Source organism: Carcharhinus amblyrhynchos, unplaced genomic scaffold (assembly GCF_965287045.1).
Source record: "Carcharhinus amblyrhynchos unplaced genomic scaffold, sCarAmb.v2.hapA chromosome_267, whole genome shotgun sequence".
Lineage (NCBI taxonomy): Eukaryota > Metazoa > Chordata > Chondrichthyes > Carcharhiniformes > Carcharhinidae > Carcharhinus > Carcharhinus amblyrhynchos.
In genome coordinates this window covers 1-18,234 of record NW_027650007.1, presented here as the reverse complement: position 1 = coordinate 18,234, position 18,234 = coordinate 1, and the positions used below count along the sequence as shown (strand labels likewise).

Here is an 18,234-nt window from a genome sequence, read left to right as displayed (position 1 = left end):
TTTTTAAAGCTCATGTTTGGTCTGGCTTACGTGCTGATTTACCACATTTTCCCTCCTTGGTTCTTCTCCTGGATTTCTCAACATGAAACAAATTTTTATGGAGGATACATGACAAGAGACAGAGCATAGTGATATATAATCAGAAAGTGTCACTGTCCTCATTGCGGCCCACTTAGCACAACAGAACCTCTTTACCTTTTGCCACCCACTGCTACTCAGTTTGTCTTATTCTATGAAAGCATAAGGTTCAACCTTCACTGTATCTGATAACCGGGTTTCCAATCAGCAATCCTGATGGACAAATCTCTACAAATGGATAATAAAGATGAGATTTGATTTTTGTTTGGAGTGATTGGTAATTGTACAGGAGGTCTCGATGTTTTGAGTGGCTGTGTTAATTTTTTGGGATAATTTTGATGTTTTGGAGGTTGAGTGATTTTTTGTGGTGGGGGGTGCTTTGGGCATGTATTATCACAGATTATTATTTAATCATAGAATCCTACAGTGCAGAAGAAGGCCGTTTGGCCCATCAAGTCTGCACTGACCACAATCCCACCCATGCCCCATCCCCATAACCCCATGCATTTACCCTAGCTAGTCTCCCTGACATTATGGGGCACTTTTGCATGGCCAATCCATCTAACTGGCACATCTTTGAATTTGGGAGGAAATCGGAGCATCCAGAAGAAACCAACACAGACATGGGGAGAATATGCAAACTCCACACAGAAGGTGACCCGAGCCGGGAATTGAACCTGAGTCCCAGACACTGTGACACAGCAGTGCTAATCACTGTACCACCATGTTTCCCTTTCCTTTCCTTTCCTTTGACCGAAATCAATGCTTATTAGTATTTTTCTTCAGGACTGAGGATTTTATCTCCCTATGCCCGTTAGAACTAAGTTGGTAGCAGAGTTAAAAGTCAAGGTTGTTGACTTCATTCTCGCCCCACAGTCATTTTTGCAGGGCCTAACACTGGGTGGCTGAGAAGCCTGTGGAGAGTGTTATTTCTATCACTATTACAAGGGCCAGGCTGCACAGGTTTTGGGCAAGGGATACAGGGAAGAATGTGAGGGAGAATTTTTTTATGCAACAAGTGATAATGAATTGCAACTAAATGCTTACACGGATGAGAGCAGTGGGGAGGATCAGTGATTTTCAAAGAAAATTGGATGGGCATTTGAAGAAAATAAACTTGAAGAGGAATGTAAAGAGAGAATGAGATTGACTGGATTGCTCTACAGAAAACTGGCTTGCACTCAATGGGCTGAATGGCCTCCAATTTTGCCATTATGACTCTGAATATAAATAATGGTCCCCATGTTGAATGGAATATGAGCTGCGAGAGCCAGTAAAACCTGGTTGTACAGGAGCAGGTACCCACAGGAGCTTCCCAAAGAACCCAGGATCAGTTGCCACCCTAGGGTCCCCCATTTCCTTTTACGGTAAGGCAAAGCCTGCAATCTCTGAGAAACTCCTGTACACAGAGGAACATTAATAAAACCCAGATTCTGAAATGGACCAGCGTTCCAGGGATTGGGCAGCCATCTGGATCAATTAAGTATTCCACTTTTCCCTTAGTTATATCAAAATCTATCTGCGCTCAACAATAAGCGATGAGAAACTTAGTCATCTGGCACTCATGCACATTGAGTCAGACATGCTTCGATCTGTTGATTTACAGACTGTTATCGACACTTTTGTAAACCAAGAAACGTGGAAGCTTTTTAAAGTACAAATGTAAAGAAAATGAAAAATAAATGAATAAGAGGGCTGTAATTGATTCATATAACTTTATGATATTATACATGTAGTACATTTTACATAGTACAACGATATGTTATCTAATGTCACTTTATTCTATTCAACGAAGGGTGGGGCAGGGAGCAGGGGGCAAGGTCAGGAGGCCTTACTAAAGCTCAGCCTAAGGGTCCGGATGGTAGTTAATCTGCCACTGATCTTACTGTTTTCCCGTCAGATTTTAAGCAAACATACAGGCAGGGAAATGAGAGAGGAGGGGAAAAAAAACAGGGAAGGTCTGCTTTCTTGTTTTTCTCTCTCCACGGAGGCTTCCTGACCTGCTGAATATTTTCAGCGCTTTCTGTTTATGGTTAACAGTGCCAATCTCTGCAGTATTTTGCATTGGTAAAGTCAGCATTGAATACATTCCATCAGGCTGTGCCAAAATGTCATGTAGTACTGAAGAGGAATACAATGTTTAGGATGTCCTACGGTCAAATTTGAGTCCTGCCTGTGCTACTAAAATAAATGACTTTAAGACTTTCTGAATTGTGGAGTTTTATTGATTAAACCATGAAAATGGAACCATACTTAAACATATTTAAAGCCACATGGCTAGAAATACCTTTAATGATTATTAATTAATGGAATAAGGTGAAGACAAGTGATTTACACAAGAGTCAGATGAGTGAATGGTCAGGCACAATGCCTGCCCAATATAACATTTCAATGTACAAAGTGAGCCAGAATCTGACTGAGGGAGATACCAATAGAATTACCAGGATGGCATGGTGGCACAGTGGTTAGCACTTCTGCCTCACAACGTCAGGGACCTGGGTTTAATTTCGGGTTTGGGTCACTGTCTGTGCAGAGTATGCACATTCTCCCTGTGTCTGCGTGGGTTTCCTCCGGGTACTCCGGTTTCCTCCACAGTTTGCTGGTTAGGTGTATTGGCCACGCTAAATTCTTCCTCAGTGTCCCTGAACAAGCGTTGGAATGTGATGACTAGGGGATTTTCACTGTAAGTTCATTGCAGTATTGACGCGAGCCTATTTGTGAAACTATTAAATAAACTTCAAACTTTCCAAACTTAGGAAGACTGAAGCATCATATGACATACTTCATACACACACTCACACCCGTACATGTTTAATCTTCAGTATGGTGGTGGGGAAGGGTGGGGAGAGGGCAAAGGACTATTAAAAAAAAACACAAGGTCAATAAGACAAAATATAACTAGAAACTTCCCCTCTCAGGTAACCAGTCCAAGAGATCAGACTGACCATATATACATTAACTATTTTACCTTTAGTATGATGTGATCTCAACTCCATTGAAGAAACTGTCCAGCTCCATCTCAAAAGGTGAGTCAGCACACCCTGACAATACATTCCTGAGGCTCATTTCTGCTAAGAAACTGATGAATTGTTTAAATATATGTCTCCTGGAGGTGGCTGATGATATAAATGGATAAAAGCAAATTACTGCGGATGCTGGAATCTGAAACAAAACCAGAAAATGATGGAAAATCTCAGCAGTTCTGAGAACATCTGTGGAGAGATAACAGAGCTAATTTTTCAAGTCTGAGTCATCCATTCTTGAAATATTGGCCACGATTCTCTCACTGAGACCTGCAACTTTTCTGTCTGATTACAGTGGAAGACGCGCATCTCCGGCCTTGAACAGAGATTTGCACATATGCAGGGAATGCATGCACACTTCCCAGAGCTGGAGAACAGTCACTGGCCAGATCATGCTGGAAAGTGGCGGGAAGGCAAGTCAGTAATTTAAATCTTTTTTGCATGTATTTTAAATGTGTTCAATGAGTTAAGTATCTCAATTGAATCTCCCACCCCACCAGGAGTACTTAATGCTGACAAGGTTTAGAGTAGCTCCCCATGTTCAGGGAACTAGCAGAAGATCCTGCAGGAATGAAGGGGGGGTTCAAGCGGGGCCCCCCAGGGGGCCAGCCTCTGCCTCTGGCATTGCCCAAGGGGCAAAGTGCCCATGCCCAGGAGGCACCATGGTACTGCCCACCGGGCATCAGACCGTGCAAAGGGGGCAGGGCCTACTGTAGGCAGGGCCTGGGGTGATCGGTGGGAGGGGTCCTGCTGCCACTTTGCAGACAGGATTGGTCTGGGGTGGAGGGAGGACAGTGACTGGGGAGGGCTGGTGGCTGGGTGGTCTCCCGGGGGAGAGGAGGGCCTGCTTCCAGGGGATCTGACCCTTGGGGGTGTTAGCAGAGAGGGTCTGGCAGGGTGAGGGGGGTAGGGGGATTGCCACTGCTGGGGGGATGAGGCCTGAACATTGGGGCGCTCTGGGACAGGGCAGGGGGTGGGGTGCGTGGGGTGAGGAATCAGGGCTGGCCTGGGAATTGCTGTGGGGGTCACGATTGGGCCATGGGGGCGGGGTGTTGGAGGGGCAGCATTTCGAGGGTCCCGGGCTGGCCAGTGATCAGGTTAGCAGCAAACAGGAGGTTGACAGCGCACGCACAGAGTTCCAGAAGTGTCAAACTCTGGCGCAAATTGGCCCTGCCTCTGGGTTTTTAATGAGATTCCCGACTGGGACCTCTTCAGTGCACAGATTGTGGAGATTCAGGTGAGAAGCTGAACTGACAGAACAGTCGGGATTAGATCACTTCTGCCACCAATTCAGCACTTTTGGGAGAATCATGGCCATTAGTTCTGTTTTCTCTCCACAGCTGCTGATATAAATGGAAAGAGTCAATCATTACACTCCAGTCCTTTCATTAATTTACATTGCTCTATCAGATCATCTTTCAAACTACATTTCTCTAAAATAGCAAAAAAGCTCTTTAAGCCTGAGTAACTAAGTTACAACAACAAGCTGCATTTACCTAGTGCAGTGCGGCCACAATGAAGTAGCACTTCATTTTTTACGACTATTCCCACGATTGGCCCCTTCCTCTCCTTTTTTTCTGGCCTAAAGATAAATGAGATTCTTCTTTTCATTTTTTGATAGGGAGAGTTGAATTATATGGGACTCTAGAGGATAGGCTCAGAAGTGGGAAGGTTGAAAAAGTGGCTGGTGTTCCATTTTGCAAGCAGCAGGTGTGGTGGTAAATGGCCCAACACCTGGAGCTCAATTGAGCCATTCAAGGTGACAGATTGAGAACTTACTCCCATTCCCATTGGCATTTTACCAATGATGGAGTGGGGATGGGGAAGTGGGAAGGATGGAGGGCCCCTTGAGCAGACCACCAGGTACACCCTGGTGGCCTTTCAGCAGGCTCCAGGTGAGGGAGGGGGGTGGTGCTCTCCTCTTTGGGCACTTGTTGGACCACAATGATTCCCCCGCAACATCAGTTCCAGCTATCCCCATCAGTGACCCTCTTTTCCCCAATTGCCCACCTCCTCAGCCTGCCAGACAGGCCCTGGCAACCTCAGATCCAACTTACCTGATTGTGAGAGCACTTAGTCCAACAGATACAGGCCCAGTAATGGCATTGCTGAGGTTGATAAGCTGCCAGCCTCCTTATTGGGCCAGCGCTTCTTGTGGGCAAGTGCTTTTCCTCAAACCGCACCCCCCCCCACACCCGCTCCCGCTCCTCCACTTCCTGATTCAGCTCTGGTGATCTGTCACACCTATATTGAAACTCAAGGTTCATCAACTTTATAGAATATAAAATCACTGCAGAATAGAAAGAGGTCATTCGGCCTATCAAGTCTGCACCAACTTTCCAAAAGAGGATCCCATGCAGAACCCATCCTCTAATCTATCCCTGTAACTCTGAACATTTATGCATCAGTAATTCACACAATCTACACATCTTTGGACTGTGGGAGGAAACCAGAGCACCTGGAGAAAATCCACACAGATGTGGGGAGAACATGTAAACTCCACAGTCACCCAAGGCCTGGATCGAAACCAGGTCCTTAGAGCCATAGCAAAGTTACAGCTCTGAAAGAGTCCATGCCAGCCCAAGGACACCTTGGTGCCCTTTTTAATCCCATATTCCTGCATACAGCCTATTGCCCTCTAGCTTACAAAGGACTTAATGTGCAGATCCAGATACATTTTAAAAGATTTTAGGGTCTCTGTCTCCACCACCAACTCGGGCAGCAAATTTGAGACACCCATTACCCTCTGCATAAAAAAGTCTTTTTTATGTCCCGTCTCTATCTTATGCCACTTACCTTTAATCTAGGTCCCCTGGTTCTAGAATTCTCCACCAATTGAAACAATTTTATCCTGTCCACTCTATCTTTTCCCTTTTTAATTTTATATATCTCAATCAAGTCACCCCTTAGCCTTCTTTGTTCCAAGGAAAATATCCCCAACTATCCAATCTCTCCTCATAGCTACGTTTTTCTAGCCCTGGCAACATTCTTGTAAACCTCCTCTGCACTCTTCAGAGCAATTACATACTTCCTGTAATATCCAGAACAGCACACAAAATGCCAGTTGTGGCCTTACTAATGTTTTATGTAATTCCAACATTATATCCTGCCAATGAAGGAGACCATTCTTAATGCTTTCTTTGCAACCTTTGAGGACCTGCTATTTGTATGCCATGATCTCTCACTTCACCTACCCCTCTTAGTATATTCTCATTTATTGTATATTCCCTACAACTGTTTGACCTCCCTAAATGCATTACTTCACGCTTCTCTATGATAAAATCCATCTGACACTTTATCGCCCACTTCACCAACGCATCTATATCATTTTGTAGATTATATCCATCATCTACACAATCCTTGGTCAATCTTTGTGTCTTCTGCAAATTTTCCAATCATATTCATGTCCAAATTATTAATATATAAAACAAACAGCAAAGGTCCTAAGGGCATTCATCATCCATTATCTTTCCCCTTTTTTTAATGATTATCCCATCCAATATCTCACAGTGTTCCTCCTGGACTAGTAAATCTGCATCATCCCCTTCCTTTGTAAATGTGAAGACAAAATACTAATTTAAAACCATTGCCACAGCTTCTGCATTGACAAACGAGTTATCTTCTTCATCTCTGATAAGTCCCACCTTTTCCTTACTAATCTTTTGCCATTAATATATTGATAAAATATATAAAATGGGTTTTCTTTAATTTTACTTCTAATCCTTTTCATACCCTCTCTTTGATTTCCTTATTGGCAAATGGAATTTAATGTTGGCAAGTGTGAGGTGGTCCACTTTGGTAGGAAGAACGGTAGGAAGGACTATTACTTACGGGGCAAAAAACTGCAGCAGGCGACGGTGCAGAGGGACCTCGGGGTCCTTGTTCATGAGTCGCAAAAACCCAGCTTGCAGGTGCAGCAGGTGGTCAGGAAGGCGAATGGGATGCTGGCCTTCATAGCGAGGGGGATTGAATATAAAAGTAGGGAGGTCTTGCTACAGCTGTATAGGGCATTGGTGAGGCCGCAGCTGGAGTACTGTGTGCAGTTTTGGGCGCCGCACCTACGCAAAGATATTTTGGCCTTGGAGGGAGTGCAGAGGAGGTTTACTAGGCTGATACCAGAGTTGAGGGGGTTGAGCTATGAGGAGAGGCTGAATAAACTGGGCTTGTACTCGTTAGAGTTTAGAAGAATGAGGGGAGATCTCATTGAGACGTATAAGATGATGAATGGGATGGATAGGATAGAGGTGGAGAGACTCTTCCCGCTCAAAAAAGACAGTAGGACTAGGGGGCACAGCCTCAAGATAAAAGGGGGGCAGTTTAGAACGGAGTTGAGGAGGAACTTCTTCACTCAAAGGGTGATGAATCTCTGGAATTCTCTGCCCGTTGAAGTGGTGGAGGCTGCCTCGCTAAATATTTTTAAGACGCGGGTTGATGCGTTTTTGATAAGAGAGGGGATTAAGGGTTATGGGGAGAGGGCGGGAAAGTGGAACTGAGCAGCGACAGATCAGCCATGATCTTATTGAATGGCGGGGCAGGCTCGAAGGGCTAGACGGCCTACTCCTGCTCCTATTTCTTATGTTCTTATGTTCTTATTTCCTGTTTTACTTTGTCCCATCCCTGCACTTCCTATGTTTTATATCTGCAGTGTTTAGTTCTTTGTGCCTATTGTACGCCTTTTCTGTTTGATGTCCCCTGTATTCCTCTAGACAACCGGGGGGTGGGGGGGGATGTTGTTTGGATTTGGCAGTACCACTCTTATTTTTGGATGTACTTTGTAGCAATGATATACTGGTGCCACGTGTCTACCTGTGCCCTTAACTCATCTACTTTGCTTTTAATACTCATTGCATTGAAGTATAAACAGTTTAACCCTGTCAATTTCCCTTGCTGGACACTTTTTAAACTTTGCTTCTCCTATAATTGCAAGTCTATCACTACCATAATAAGTCAATTGACAAACAATACAATTAAAAAGAAGGGAAATTATATTAAACTTGTCTAGAACCTTGATTCGACCATATAGAGCTTTTTTTTCATTAATTTGTGGGGCATGGGCATGGCAGGCCAGTATTTATTGCTCATCTCTAGTTGACTGAGAACAGTTGAGAATCAAGCACATTGCTGTGTCTCTGTAGTCAATGTAGGCCAGACCAGGTAAGGACGGCAGACATTAGTGAACCAGATGGGTTTTCCTGACAATGGTTTCATGATCATCAGTAGATTCTTAATTCCAAATATTTTTTATTGAATTCAAATTTCACTGTCTGCTATGGCAGGATTTGAAGTGAGGTGGGATGGCAGCACAGTGGTTAGCACTGCTGCCTCACAGAACCAGGGATCTGGGTTCGATTCCCTGCTTGGGTTACAGTCTGTGTGTAGTTTACGCATTCTCAACGTGTCTGCATGGATTTCCTCTGGTGCTCCGGTTTCCTCCCACAGTCTGAAGATATGCGAGTTAGGTGGATTGCCCAGGCTAAATTGCCTCTTAATGTCAGGGAAATTAGCTAGGGTAAACGCATGGGGTTATGGGGAAAGGGCCTGGATGGGATTATGGTTGGTGCAGACTCAATGGGTCAAATGGCCTGCTTCTGCATTCTATGAACCTGGGTCCCCAGAACTGGGTTTTTGGATTAATAGTGTAGTGATTATACTGCTAGGCCATCTGCAAAATCCTGTTGTTTATATTATAAAAGTGACATAGAGCCACTGGAATAGATGCACAAAAGACTCACAAGGATGCTGCCTCAGAACTGGTAGATGTAAAAGGTGCACACTCCCGTCTACCTTCACATTAGGATTTTATAAAGGACAAATTTACACAGACACAGGGTTTTAGGCTTACCTGCAAATATGTTTATTAACAGAAAAAAACACTTCTAATGCCTCAATACAGATGTTCAAAACTAGTGTAATGATGCTGCACAATGGTATATATTTATGTTCCCTAATTTTAGATTCATCACAAGTGGAAACATCTTCTCTACATTGATACTTTGAAAGTTGTAAAGCTTTTCTGTGAGGTCACTGCTCAAGCTTTTCTTTTCTGGAGAAATGAGTCCCAGGCAGAGAGCTGCCTGAAATCATGCCACGGGTCATCTTCAAGTCTGCCAGGACTAGAAAAGGCAGTCCAGCCATGGGTATAGTGCTGAGATCAAACCCTTGCCCTCAGCTGAAGCCCATCCAATAGCCAGGACCCTTGGGGTCCCCTTTTACTGCAATCTGGCAACAGCAGAGGGCACCTGGGCCCTGGACATATCTCCTTGACCTCACAATGGGGTCCAAGGCACTAGACTAGGGTGTTGGCCCAGGGACAGCGCACCGTTGGCATTGCCAAGACCTGAGGCCTGAAGAGCATCTGAGGAGGGGGAGGGCCAGAGGGGGGATGGTCTAAGGTGGGGGTGCAGGTTGGGTTACCAACATGCCTGCGTGGTGTGGGACGGGTGTGACCTGTTAGTTGCTCCCCTGGTCGGCGGAGTGGGGGGTTATCGGAGAGAGAAGGACCTGTTATTTTGGTTATTGGAGAGAGGAGGATCTGTCTCCAATTGCAGAAAAGCTGGGCTGGCTGGCGTATTCACGGAATGCATAATTTTGCACTCATCGAGTGGGAAAATCCCGCCTGACAGAAGTTACCAGTTCCAGCAGGATACACTCCGGTTTTCCCGCTGGCACTTAGTCCCAATTCTGGAGAGTCGCGGCCTTAATCTATTTAACAATCCAGTAACATTACCGCAAGATGCCCACTGTTGCTGTAGGGAAGAGGTGTCGCAGGGCTGCTCTGTCTCTCCCTCTGTCTCATCCCACTGTGGAAAACTCCATAAATTTTAAAACTACTTTCTGTAAAAACACATACTTCTCTGACCTGGCTGAAAATTGCTTTACTTTGCTTCTTTTCACAGCTTTCTCCCAGCGCAGAGCACATTCCAGGAGGCCTTACATGACAGCCCCCAACCTATCTTTAAATATGTTTTTTCTCCTTCATCTTTTCCCATTTTGAAATGTACCTTTCCCAGAAAATAAAAAAAAATCTTCTGCCTATGGCCACTGCCTTTGAGTAAAATAGAACTGAATTACTTTGTCTTATGTACAACCTTTTCCCAGTTGTAAACTTCCCTTTGAAATTCTCCGAATGCAACTTTCTACCCATATCTTAGAACATCCAACTTGGCTCCATATAGTTCAAATGCTTGCTTTTCATACATGTTCTAAATGTTGCTTTCATAATGTTCTAAACCTTGCAGCCCAATTCTTTTCAGTTTAATTAACTTAGTCACAAACAGAAACACACAGTTTCCACAAGCCTGTTTCCCAGAACACACAATAAACCCCCAAAATATTAAGAATAACATCGTCTTCACAACATTATATAAAAAATACACTGGAAAGGGATTTGCAAGGATGATGTCAGAAACGCCTGACTATAGACAGCAGGGAAGGATTGACATGTTAGGTCTCTTCCCTCCTGAAAAAAGAAATGAGGGGTGACCGAATGGAGCTCTTTTAAAATTGCGACAAATTTTGACACCGTGGGTGCAGACAGAGGCCAGGATTCTCCAATTTTGTTCACCCTGCTACTGCTGCTAGCAAAAAGGGAGAATTTGGCGTTCAGCTAAAATCCTTCACTGCTGCGAGAGAAGAGAATCCCAGCCACGGACAAGGTCAAAGAATTCCGGCCAGAACATTTCCCCTCATTTAGCAAAAGTGGAGGTCAGTAATCAACACTAATACATCCAATAGGGAATTCTGAAGGAACTTCTTTATCCAAAGCGTGATGAGAATGTGGAACTCACTGACACAGGGAGCAATCGAAGTGAGCAGCATGGATGCAAGTAAGCGGAAGCTAGCTGAGTATGCGAGGGAGACAATTATATATTTAGGTTAAGAAATGAGATGAGGCTTTCGTGAAGCATATATGCAGGCATTGACTAATAGCTTGTTTCTGTGCCCGTATATATCTGACGGCTATGTAATCTTATGTAATATTATTTGATAACTGATTCCCCCCAAGCCAATCTTCAGTATAATGTTAATTATTCTTTCATCTCTACTAGTAATTCTATGACAATTTGGCCTCTGAATTTTCCTGATGTTCCTTCTAAGCTCAAAACATACACTCTAGATGTTCTTCGTTCCCCCTTATCTGCACTAAATCCAGATTCATGTGAACAGCCTACAATCCAGGGTCAGACTTTCAGCTGCTTAAAACGAGGTTTCTTACAGGTGGTGGATAAAGCACTCTTGCTAAAAATGTTCGTTTTTGTGATTAATCTGTTTTCAGCTGTAATAATAAAGGTGCAGCAGGTTACCACACTTAAATATATCAAAGAATATTTTTGAGTGCAACGAAACAAAAAATTATCTTCTGAAACATTGTCCAATAGTTTCATGGATGATATTAGGTTTGGGAATGTACAGATGGGTTTGACAAAATATTGAGGCATAACCTCACTTTGGAAAATCAATGAAAGTCAGAGTGCAGTTTGGACCCAGATTGTGATCAAAGTGGAAACTCTTCCCCACAAGTTAGAACATTATTACATTGCCAATCATTGTGCACACAATAGTATAGGGTAAGAAAGCTGACCGTCATTAATAGGCGCAGGCTGAGGAACCAGAAAATCCTCAGCACTCTTTCACACCTCACCAAGGAACTGTCTGGAGTTTTGTCTCAGCATAAATCTATAAATGGATGATTCCTGACTTGGCTTGGTAAATTGTTTTAGGCGTAACCCAGCCCAGACCAAAATTAAATTAATTTACTGATGTTTGATCACGTTTCTCAAACTATTTTGAGTGAATTAACTATTTCTTGCCAATTCAGCAAGAAAGAAGCCAGACCACAAATTATGGACTAAACATTATTTGTTGGTCACATTTGCCAACACAAAGTTGGGTAAATGAAAGCTTAATTAACGTGCATAACTATAATTAAAGGTACCTTAAAAAAAACAAGTAGCAAAGATCACACGCAATTCACTACATCACTAAATATCAGCTCTGTTAGCTGCTGAGTGTTAACTATAACCAGAGTCTCAGTCAATAAATTGGTCGCTTAAGCAGTAATTTCTGGATAGCTGACAAATCAATGGCTTTTAAAGGTAACTTCATGATTGGAAGACATGACGTAATTTTTTTGAATGGGCGAATGGATGGACGGATAAAATGGATGCTGGACCATAACTTGCCTCCTGAGTGCTAACCAAAGGACAAAGGCTAACACATCAAACCTTTGGAATATAATACTACTTACATTGTACAAATATTCCAGCCAAAACAATGCAAAGGACCCTAGCCAGCTATGGATAAAGGCTGAGCTATTTGTGACTCCTCATCACCAATGTTGTGCTAGGGTGGGATTCGCCGTCCTCTCAGCCATGTGTTTTTTGGCGGCGTGCCATTCGCTGGCAGTAGGATTCTCTGGTTCCACTGGTGTCAATGGATTTCCCATGGAAGCCACCCCATACACTGGGAAACACACAGGCGAGAGTCCGCTGCTGGCAGCAGCAGAGAATCCCACTGGCGTAAATGGCTGGAAAATCCCGTCACTAATGTTTCTATGGTCACCTACTTCAAACACGATGGGCAGGATTTTCCAGCTGTTCTCACCCTAGGGTCGGAAAATCTCGCCCAAGGTCCACGTCCCGCCTGCTTTGATTGCCGTGGTGGGCGGGATAGGAAAATTCAGTCTAATGGGTTTTAATGGGGGGGGGGGGGGGGGGGGTTCTCATTAGCTGAATAGCTAAATCTGAAACTATACTGTCATGTGAGCAAGTTTTGCGCTCTTCGAATTATTTTAATGTCAGGTTTTAAGTTTTATCAACAATCACTGTTTAAATGCAGAAGCAGGACACCAGGCTAGCAACTGACCTCTGTCTACTATTTACTGCCTCATAGGTAGCAACAGAAAGAACTGTAAATTGCCTGGCCCTTGTCTATACTATGTACCACTGGCACGCTGGAACTTCTACGTCGCTGCCTACGAAACCAATTCATTTCTACAAGTCATCTTCCATCATAGACATCAACGTCACTTCTGGCACAGATCTCCCTAAAATATTAATAGAGGATTTAATCACTCCAAAACACACCATGTTTATGAAATCAAAAATCATAAACATCTTTTCGTTTACAGATAGGTGGTGAGTTACTGAAGCCCTTTGCAACAAGGTGGTATTTGAGCAGGATATTTGGTTCTGACTGAATCCAATTCATCTCAGCTGGCTTCCCTCTCAGATTACTAATTAGCCATAGGCCACAAAGGACCACAGCCATCTCTCTCCAGTAGTAAACTGAGATAATAGTTTATATACAACTTGAGGGGTGCCACTCCACTCCACTCCACAATCATAGGACTAGACCAGGAGATAGAGCCAGTGCAGGGACTGAACCCAAATTGTTGATAGCATTCTGCACCACACATGAACCACCCAACCAACTGAACTAATTGACCCCTTTCAAATTACTCACAATTAAGTGACACTCATAGCACTGCCTGAGCGGCTGTTGTAGCAACAATTTAATCTCTGACTTATTGTCCTTAAAGGTACTGTAACGGACAAGGGTATCTTTTTCACTTTCTAGATACAAGTTCTTAAAGAGGAATTGAAGATTAAAAATTTCCTTTGGGTTCAAAGAGGGATTGCTACTTCTAGCTAAGAAAAAAAATCTCTACCTCGAGTGTTTCAATGTCAAAAATATTCTTGACTTTTTCTGTTAATCATTCCCAACTAAACAATACTGAAGCATGGATTTCTAGACAGGTTGGTTTGATTTCTTTAAGCAATATACCTTCATTTTACAGCCTTAGTATTTACAAATAAACTCACAAATGTGAAAGGTCATGCTGTTAATGACACACTAAAAGCTTCCTCTCTGGAGCTGTGTGGAGGATAATGACTTTACAACTCTGTTTGGTAGTAGAGAATATTGCTGAAGGGAGACACCTGTAGCTAGAGCTTTTTGTCTTGTACTTTCTGACAAATGCAAGAATGCCAAATTTCAAACCAACACAATTTATACTGCAAGAAAAAAGGGGTTGAGAAGGAATATTTTCAAACCTTGTGTGCAAAGCAGATTCAAAATACGTTCAGGGATCTAGGTGTCTATGTTCAAAAATCGCAAAAAGTCGGTATGCAGGTGCAGCATATAATAAAAAAGGCAAATGAGATGTTGGTATTTATTGCCAAGGGACTGGAGTATAAAGTAGGTAAATTTTCTTGCAATTATGTAGGATGTTGGTAAGACCACATCTGGAGTATTGTGTCCAGTTTTGGTCTCCTTATTTGAGGAAGGATATGGTGGCATAGGAGGCAGTTCTGAAGAGGTTCACCAGGTCTGATTCTGGGGATTAAAAGGTTGACATATGAGAATAGATTAAATAGTTTGGCCTTATACTTGCTGGTGCTTAGAAGGATGAAAAGGGGTCTGATTGCGATATATACCATTTTAAAAGGGATTGATAAGAGGAAACATTTGGTTTACGTTTACTTTATGGGGCAATCTCAAACAAGAGGTCACATGTATAGTTTGAGTTAAAACTGAGATGACTGAGGTGAGAAACTACTACTCGCAGAGGGTTGTGAATTTGTGGAACTTGTTATCCCATAGCGTGGTGGAGTCTGAATCATTAAATGGTTTCAAGGAGATGGATATATTTCTAATAAAAAGGGATAAGGGAATAAGGGAATATGGGAACAGGTGGGGAAGTGGATTTGAAATCAGGTAGAGATTAGCCATGATCTGATTGAATGGCAGAGTAGGCTCAAAGGCCTGAATTTGCTTGCTTCTAATTCCTTTATTCTTCCACATCTTTGTTGAATTACCCAGAAGCTCAGGGAGTTCACTGTTGCTGTTAGCTTCTCCATGGTAACATCTCAGCTAATCAGCACCCTTTACTCCAATAACAAATTGTTGTGATCATTTGAAATTGGCATTCTTGGCTTATTCTGATAAGTGTAAGATGAAAAACTCCAATAACATGTCTCTCATTTCAGAAATACAACTTATTTGTTTAAAAGCTTGTATTCAACTGTTTAATTTCATGTCTTTAATTCATAAGCTGAATTCCATACTGTACATTTGGTCATTTTATAGGGTAAACTGATCACACCAGCAACTCTTTGGCAATTTTACTGAGAAGTTGCTCCAATAACAGTAAACAATAAAGCTTATTGTTATCAATTGTGACACCATAGCAGATTTGCTCAGTTTAATTTGTTAACCAGTTGGATGTACTCGCCTAATGTGCCTTAGCATTGATAAAGAGCGGATTGTTTTTGTGACTTCTCGATAACGGAGTGCATAAACATATGGAGAAACTGCCTTGGGTAACATCATCAGCATGTTGGCCATTGACAGAGTGATCCAGAGTCCAGTCAGATAGGAAATCAGGTGCAGCTCCTGGAGTGCAGTCCCTGCGACCAACACAAGCAAGGGGAAGAAATAAAAAACAAGCAGCACTGAATGGATTACATAGGTCTGCCTCGCCCTGGACTTGCCTTCCCATATTCCCGAAGTCTTCGTTTTGCAGTATAGCATAACATAGCAACTGGAGATGAGTATTAAACATATGATGAAATAAATTACTGTGAAACTGTAATAAATCTTTAACAAAGGTCTATGAAGGATAGACAGCACAAATATTAAAGGTAAGATACAAATTGATAATGTGGAGAAAGGATTCTGTTGAGTTCCAAGTGTTATTATATAGATAACAGATGGTGCAAAGGCAGAAATAATCCATATACAAATGATGATTTTAAGGGTCCGGGTGTGTGGTAAAAGTGAGATATAACGAAGGGGCCAACCAATAGCCACATAAGTATCCACCACCATTGCAGTGACTGTCAGGATCCCATTACAATAAGCCACTGTTAGTACGTACAAGAGAGTTTCACAAATGACTTTAGGCATTCCCACACCTGCTGCGTTAAGGATGTCAATGAAGGTGTTCAGAATTGAGTAAATCAAATCATTAATCAAAGTATTGGCTAGTAGCAGATATCTGGTCTCCTGACGAAGGTTATTGTTTGAAAAGATTGCCAGCAGAACCAGAGGAGTTCCCAAGAGCGACGCAAAGAAACAGACCACCAAAGGAAACATCAAAATGTTGGTTTTGGAGTTCCCCATAGCACTCACCCAGGCCTGAATTATATTGTGTTGAAGGTGGAAGTCTTCAGGATGGGAAGCATTTGCAGAGAATTGCACAGTAACGATTTTTTCACCCAAAACAGGCATCTCATTATAGGAATCACAGCGTTCACATTTCGATAAATTCATAATGTGTTGCTCAGAGGAAGCTCATGATTTTACAGATCTGTGATTATCTGCATTCGATGTAGCAATGCCTCAAGTTTTTCAACCAACTCAGCTCACTGAAGACTAAAGCCTTCTGAGTTAACGTAGATTATGTCCACAGTCAGTGCAAGCAATGCAAAAACTTGTATATTCTCCAAATACAAAGGGAACCATTTTTCACTCTGTTTCTAAATGCAGCACAAGATTAGTTCCATGTATGGCATTGCCCGTTCAGTCTTCAGAGCAAATATGTAGAAGTCAATGCCACAGCAGAAATTCAGACTTTTATAACATCTCCAAAACCATCTACATCTCATACGAACAAATATATTGTACCAACAGCACAAATCCAAGACATGGTCACTCCCACTTGAGCAGAGATTCACTGCAACTCGAATAGTTGTTTGATTTGACACCTCATTGGGCACATACTTTACCTGGCCAAATGGTGCTGAACAGAAGGATCTGTTTACTTAATCCAACCTCTGAATTAAATAACCGCTTCGAAACAGCCTCTTGCAAAACAGCACAAAATCACGTCAGACCTTTCCAATGTTTATGTTAAATGTGTCATATGTTTTACAAAAAGAAAATAGAGCCATGAGCGGGAAAATGCTACAACATTTAGTAAGCTGGTATTGAGACATAATGCAAGCACTAATCCAGATGATACATTCTTGCAGCTATCAGATTTGTCATTAACTATTGAAGTAGTTTGAATAGGATTGTAACAACACATTATCTTTTAGATAGCGCATATCAGCTTTTCTTATGCCACCATTTGCTTTTGGTACTGAGCACCACTTATAGTGTCAGGAACACCAAGGTGAGCCCATTAGAAATTCAAAATAAATTTGATGTATTTTTTGAGGAAATCACTAGGATAGAGGATGAGGGAAATTGGCAGGAATTCTCTACCTGGACTTTCAGAAAGTTTTTGACAAGTTGTGAGATATTGGCAGGAGTTTGAAATGCTGGAATAGGAATTGGTTCCTAGTCAAAAGGTAGTGGTTAACAACGTGGTTTAGCCTGGAGACATGCACTTATGATGTCCCTGGGACTGGTCCTAGATGTGTTACTTTGAGGTTTTTATTCATGACCTGGGCAGTAGTATTGGGAATATGATAAATAAATTTGTAGATGGCATTGAAATCTGTGCAAAGGCACAATAAAGACAGCAGAGAAAGGCAATCAAATCCAAAAAGATTTACATATGCTTAAGGGAGCTCATCACAATGAAAAATGGCATATAATTTAAATAAGTGCATGTATGTACAACTATTATTGGACATACATAAAGAATGCCAGACAAGAGGAAGAAGCAATGTGGGTGAGAGTGAAAATTTGGAAGCTCACAGTGCATTGCACCAAGGATTGTTACTGAGCCCCTTTCTTTTTCTGATGGGTCATGGATGTTCTAGCTGGACAAGTGAAATGGGAAGTGTCATAGTCACTGATATTTTGCGGAGAACATTGAGCTATGTGGTGGGGATGATAAGAAGACTAAATATCTGGAGAACTGAAGAAAAGCTCTGGAAGACAGGAGTATGAAGATTAGTGGAACAAAGGCCCAATTTATGGAATTAAGCCTAGGGCACAGCATCAGAGTGAAGGTGCAAAGATTACAGGTGAAGACTTGGAGAAAATGAGTAGCTTAAAATAGCTGGAAGTGCGCAAACGCAAATTAAGCTTTTGTTGAAGTAATTGGAAGAAATGCAGTGGAGAGTTACGTCACAGATAGTATCCCTGAAACTGAAAAGAAGAAGCCAGAAAACAGTTGTGAAACGGGCCTTACATAGGGCAGAAGCTTGAGATGGATGTTTGGAAGGACAAAAGGAGG

The 18,234-nt window shown here is 42.4% G+C and overlaps 1 protein-coding gene across 1 annotated transcript; it reads right to left on the bottom strand.

Annotated features, from left to right (window-relative positions):
* Nucleotides 1-15,184: 15,184 nt before the first annotated feature.
* Nucleotides 15,185-18,219, bottom strand: LOC145338955 (putative G-protein coupled receptor 148). Its single transcript, XM_080183363.1, has one exon. The coding sequence runs from the start codon at nt 16,374-16,376 to the stop codon at nt 15,315-15,317; it is 1,062 nt and encodes a 353-aa protein (XP_080039489.1). The 5' UTR covers nt 16,377-18,219; the 3' UTR covers nt 15,185-15,314.
* Between the last annotated feature and the right edge of the window lie 15 nt (nt 18,220-18,234).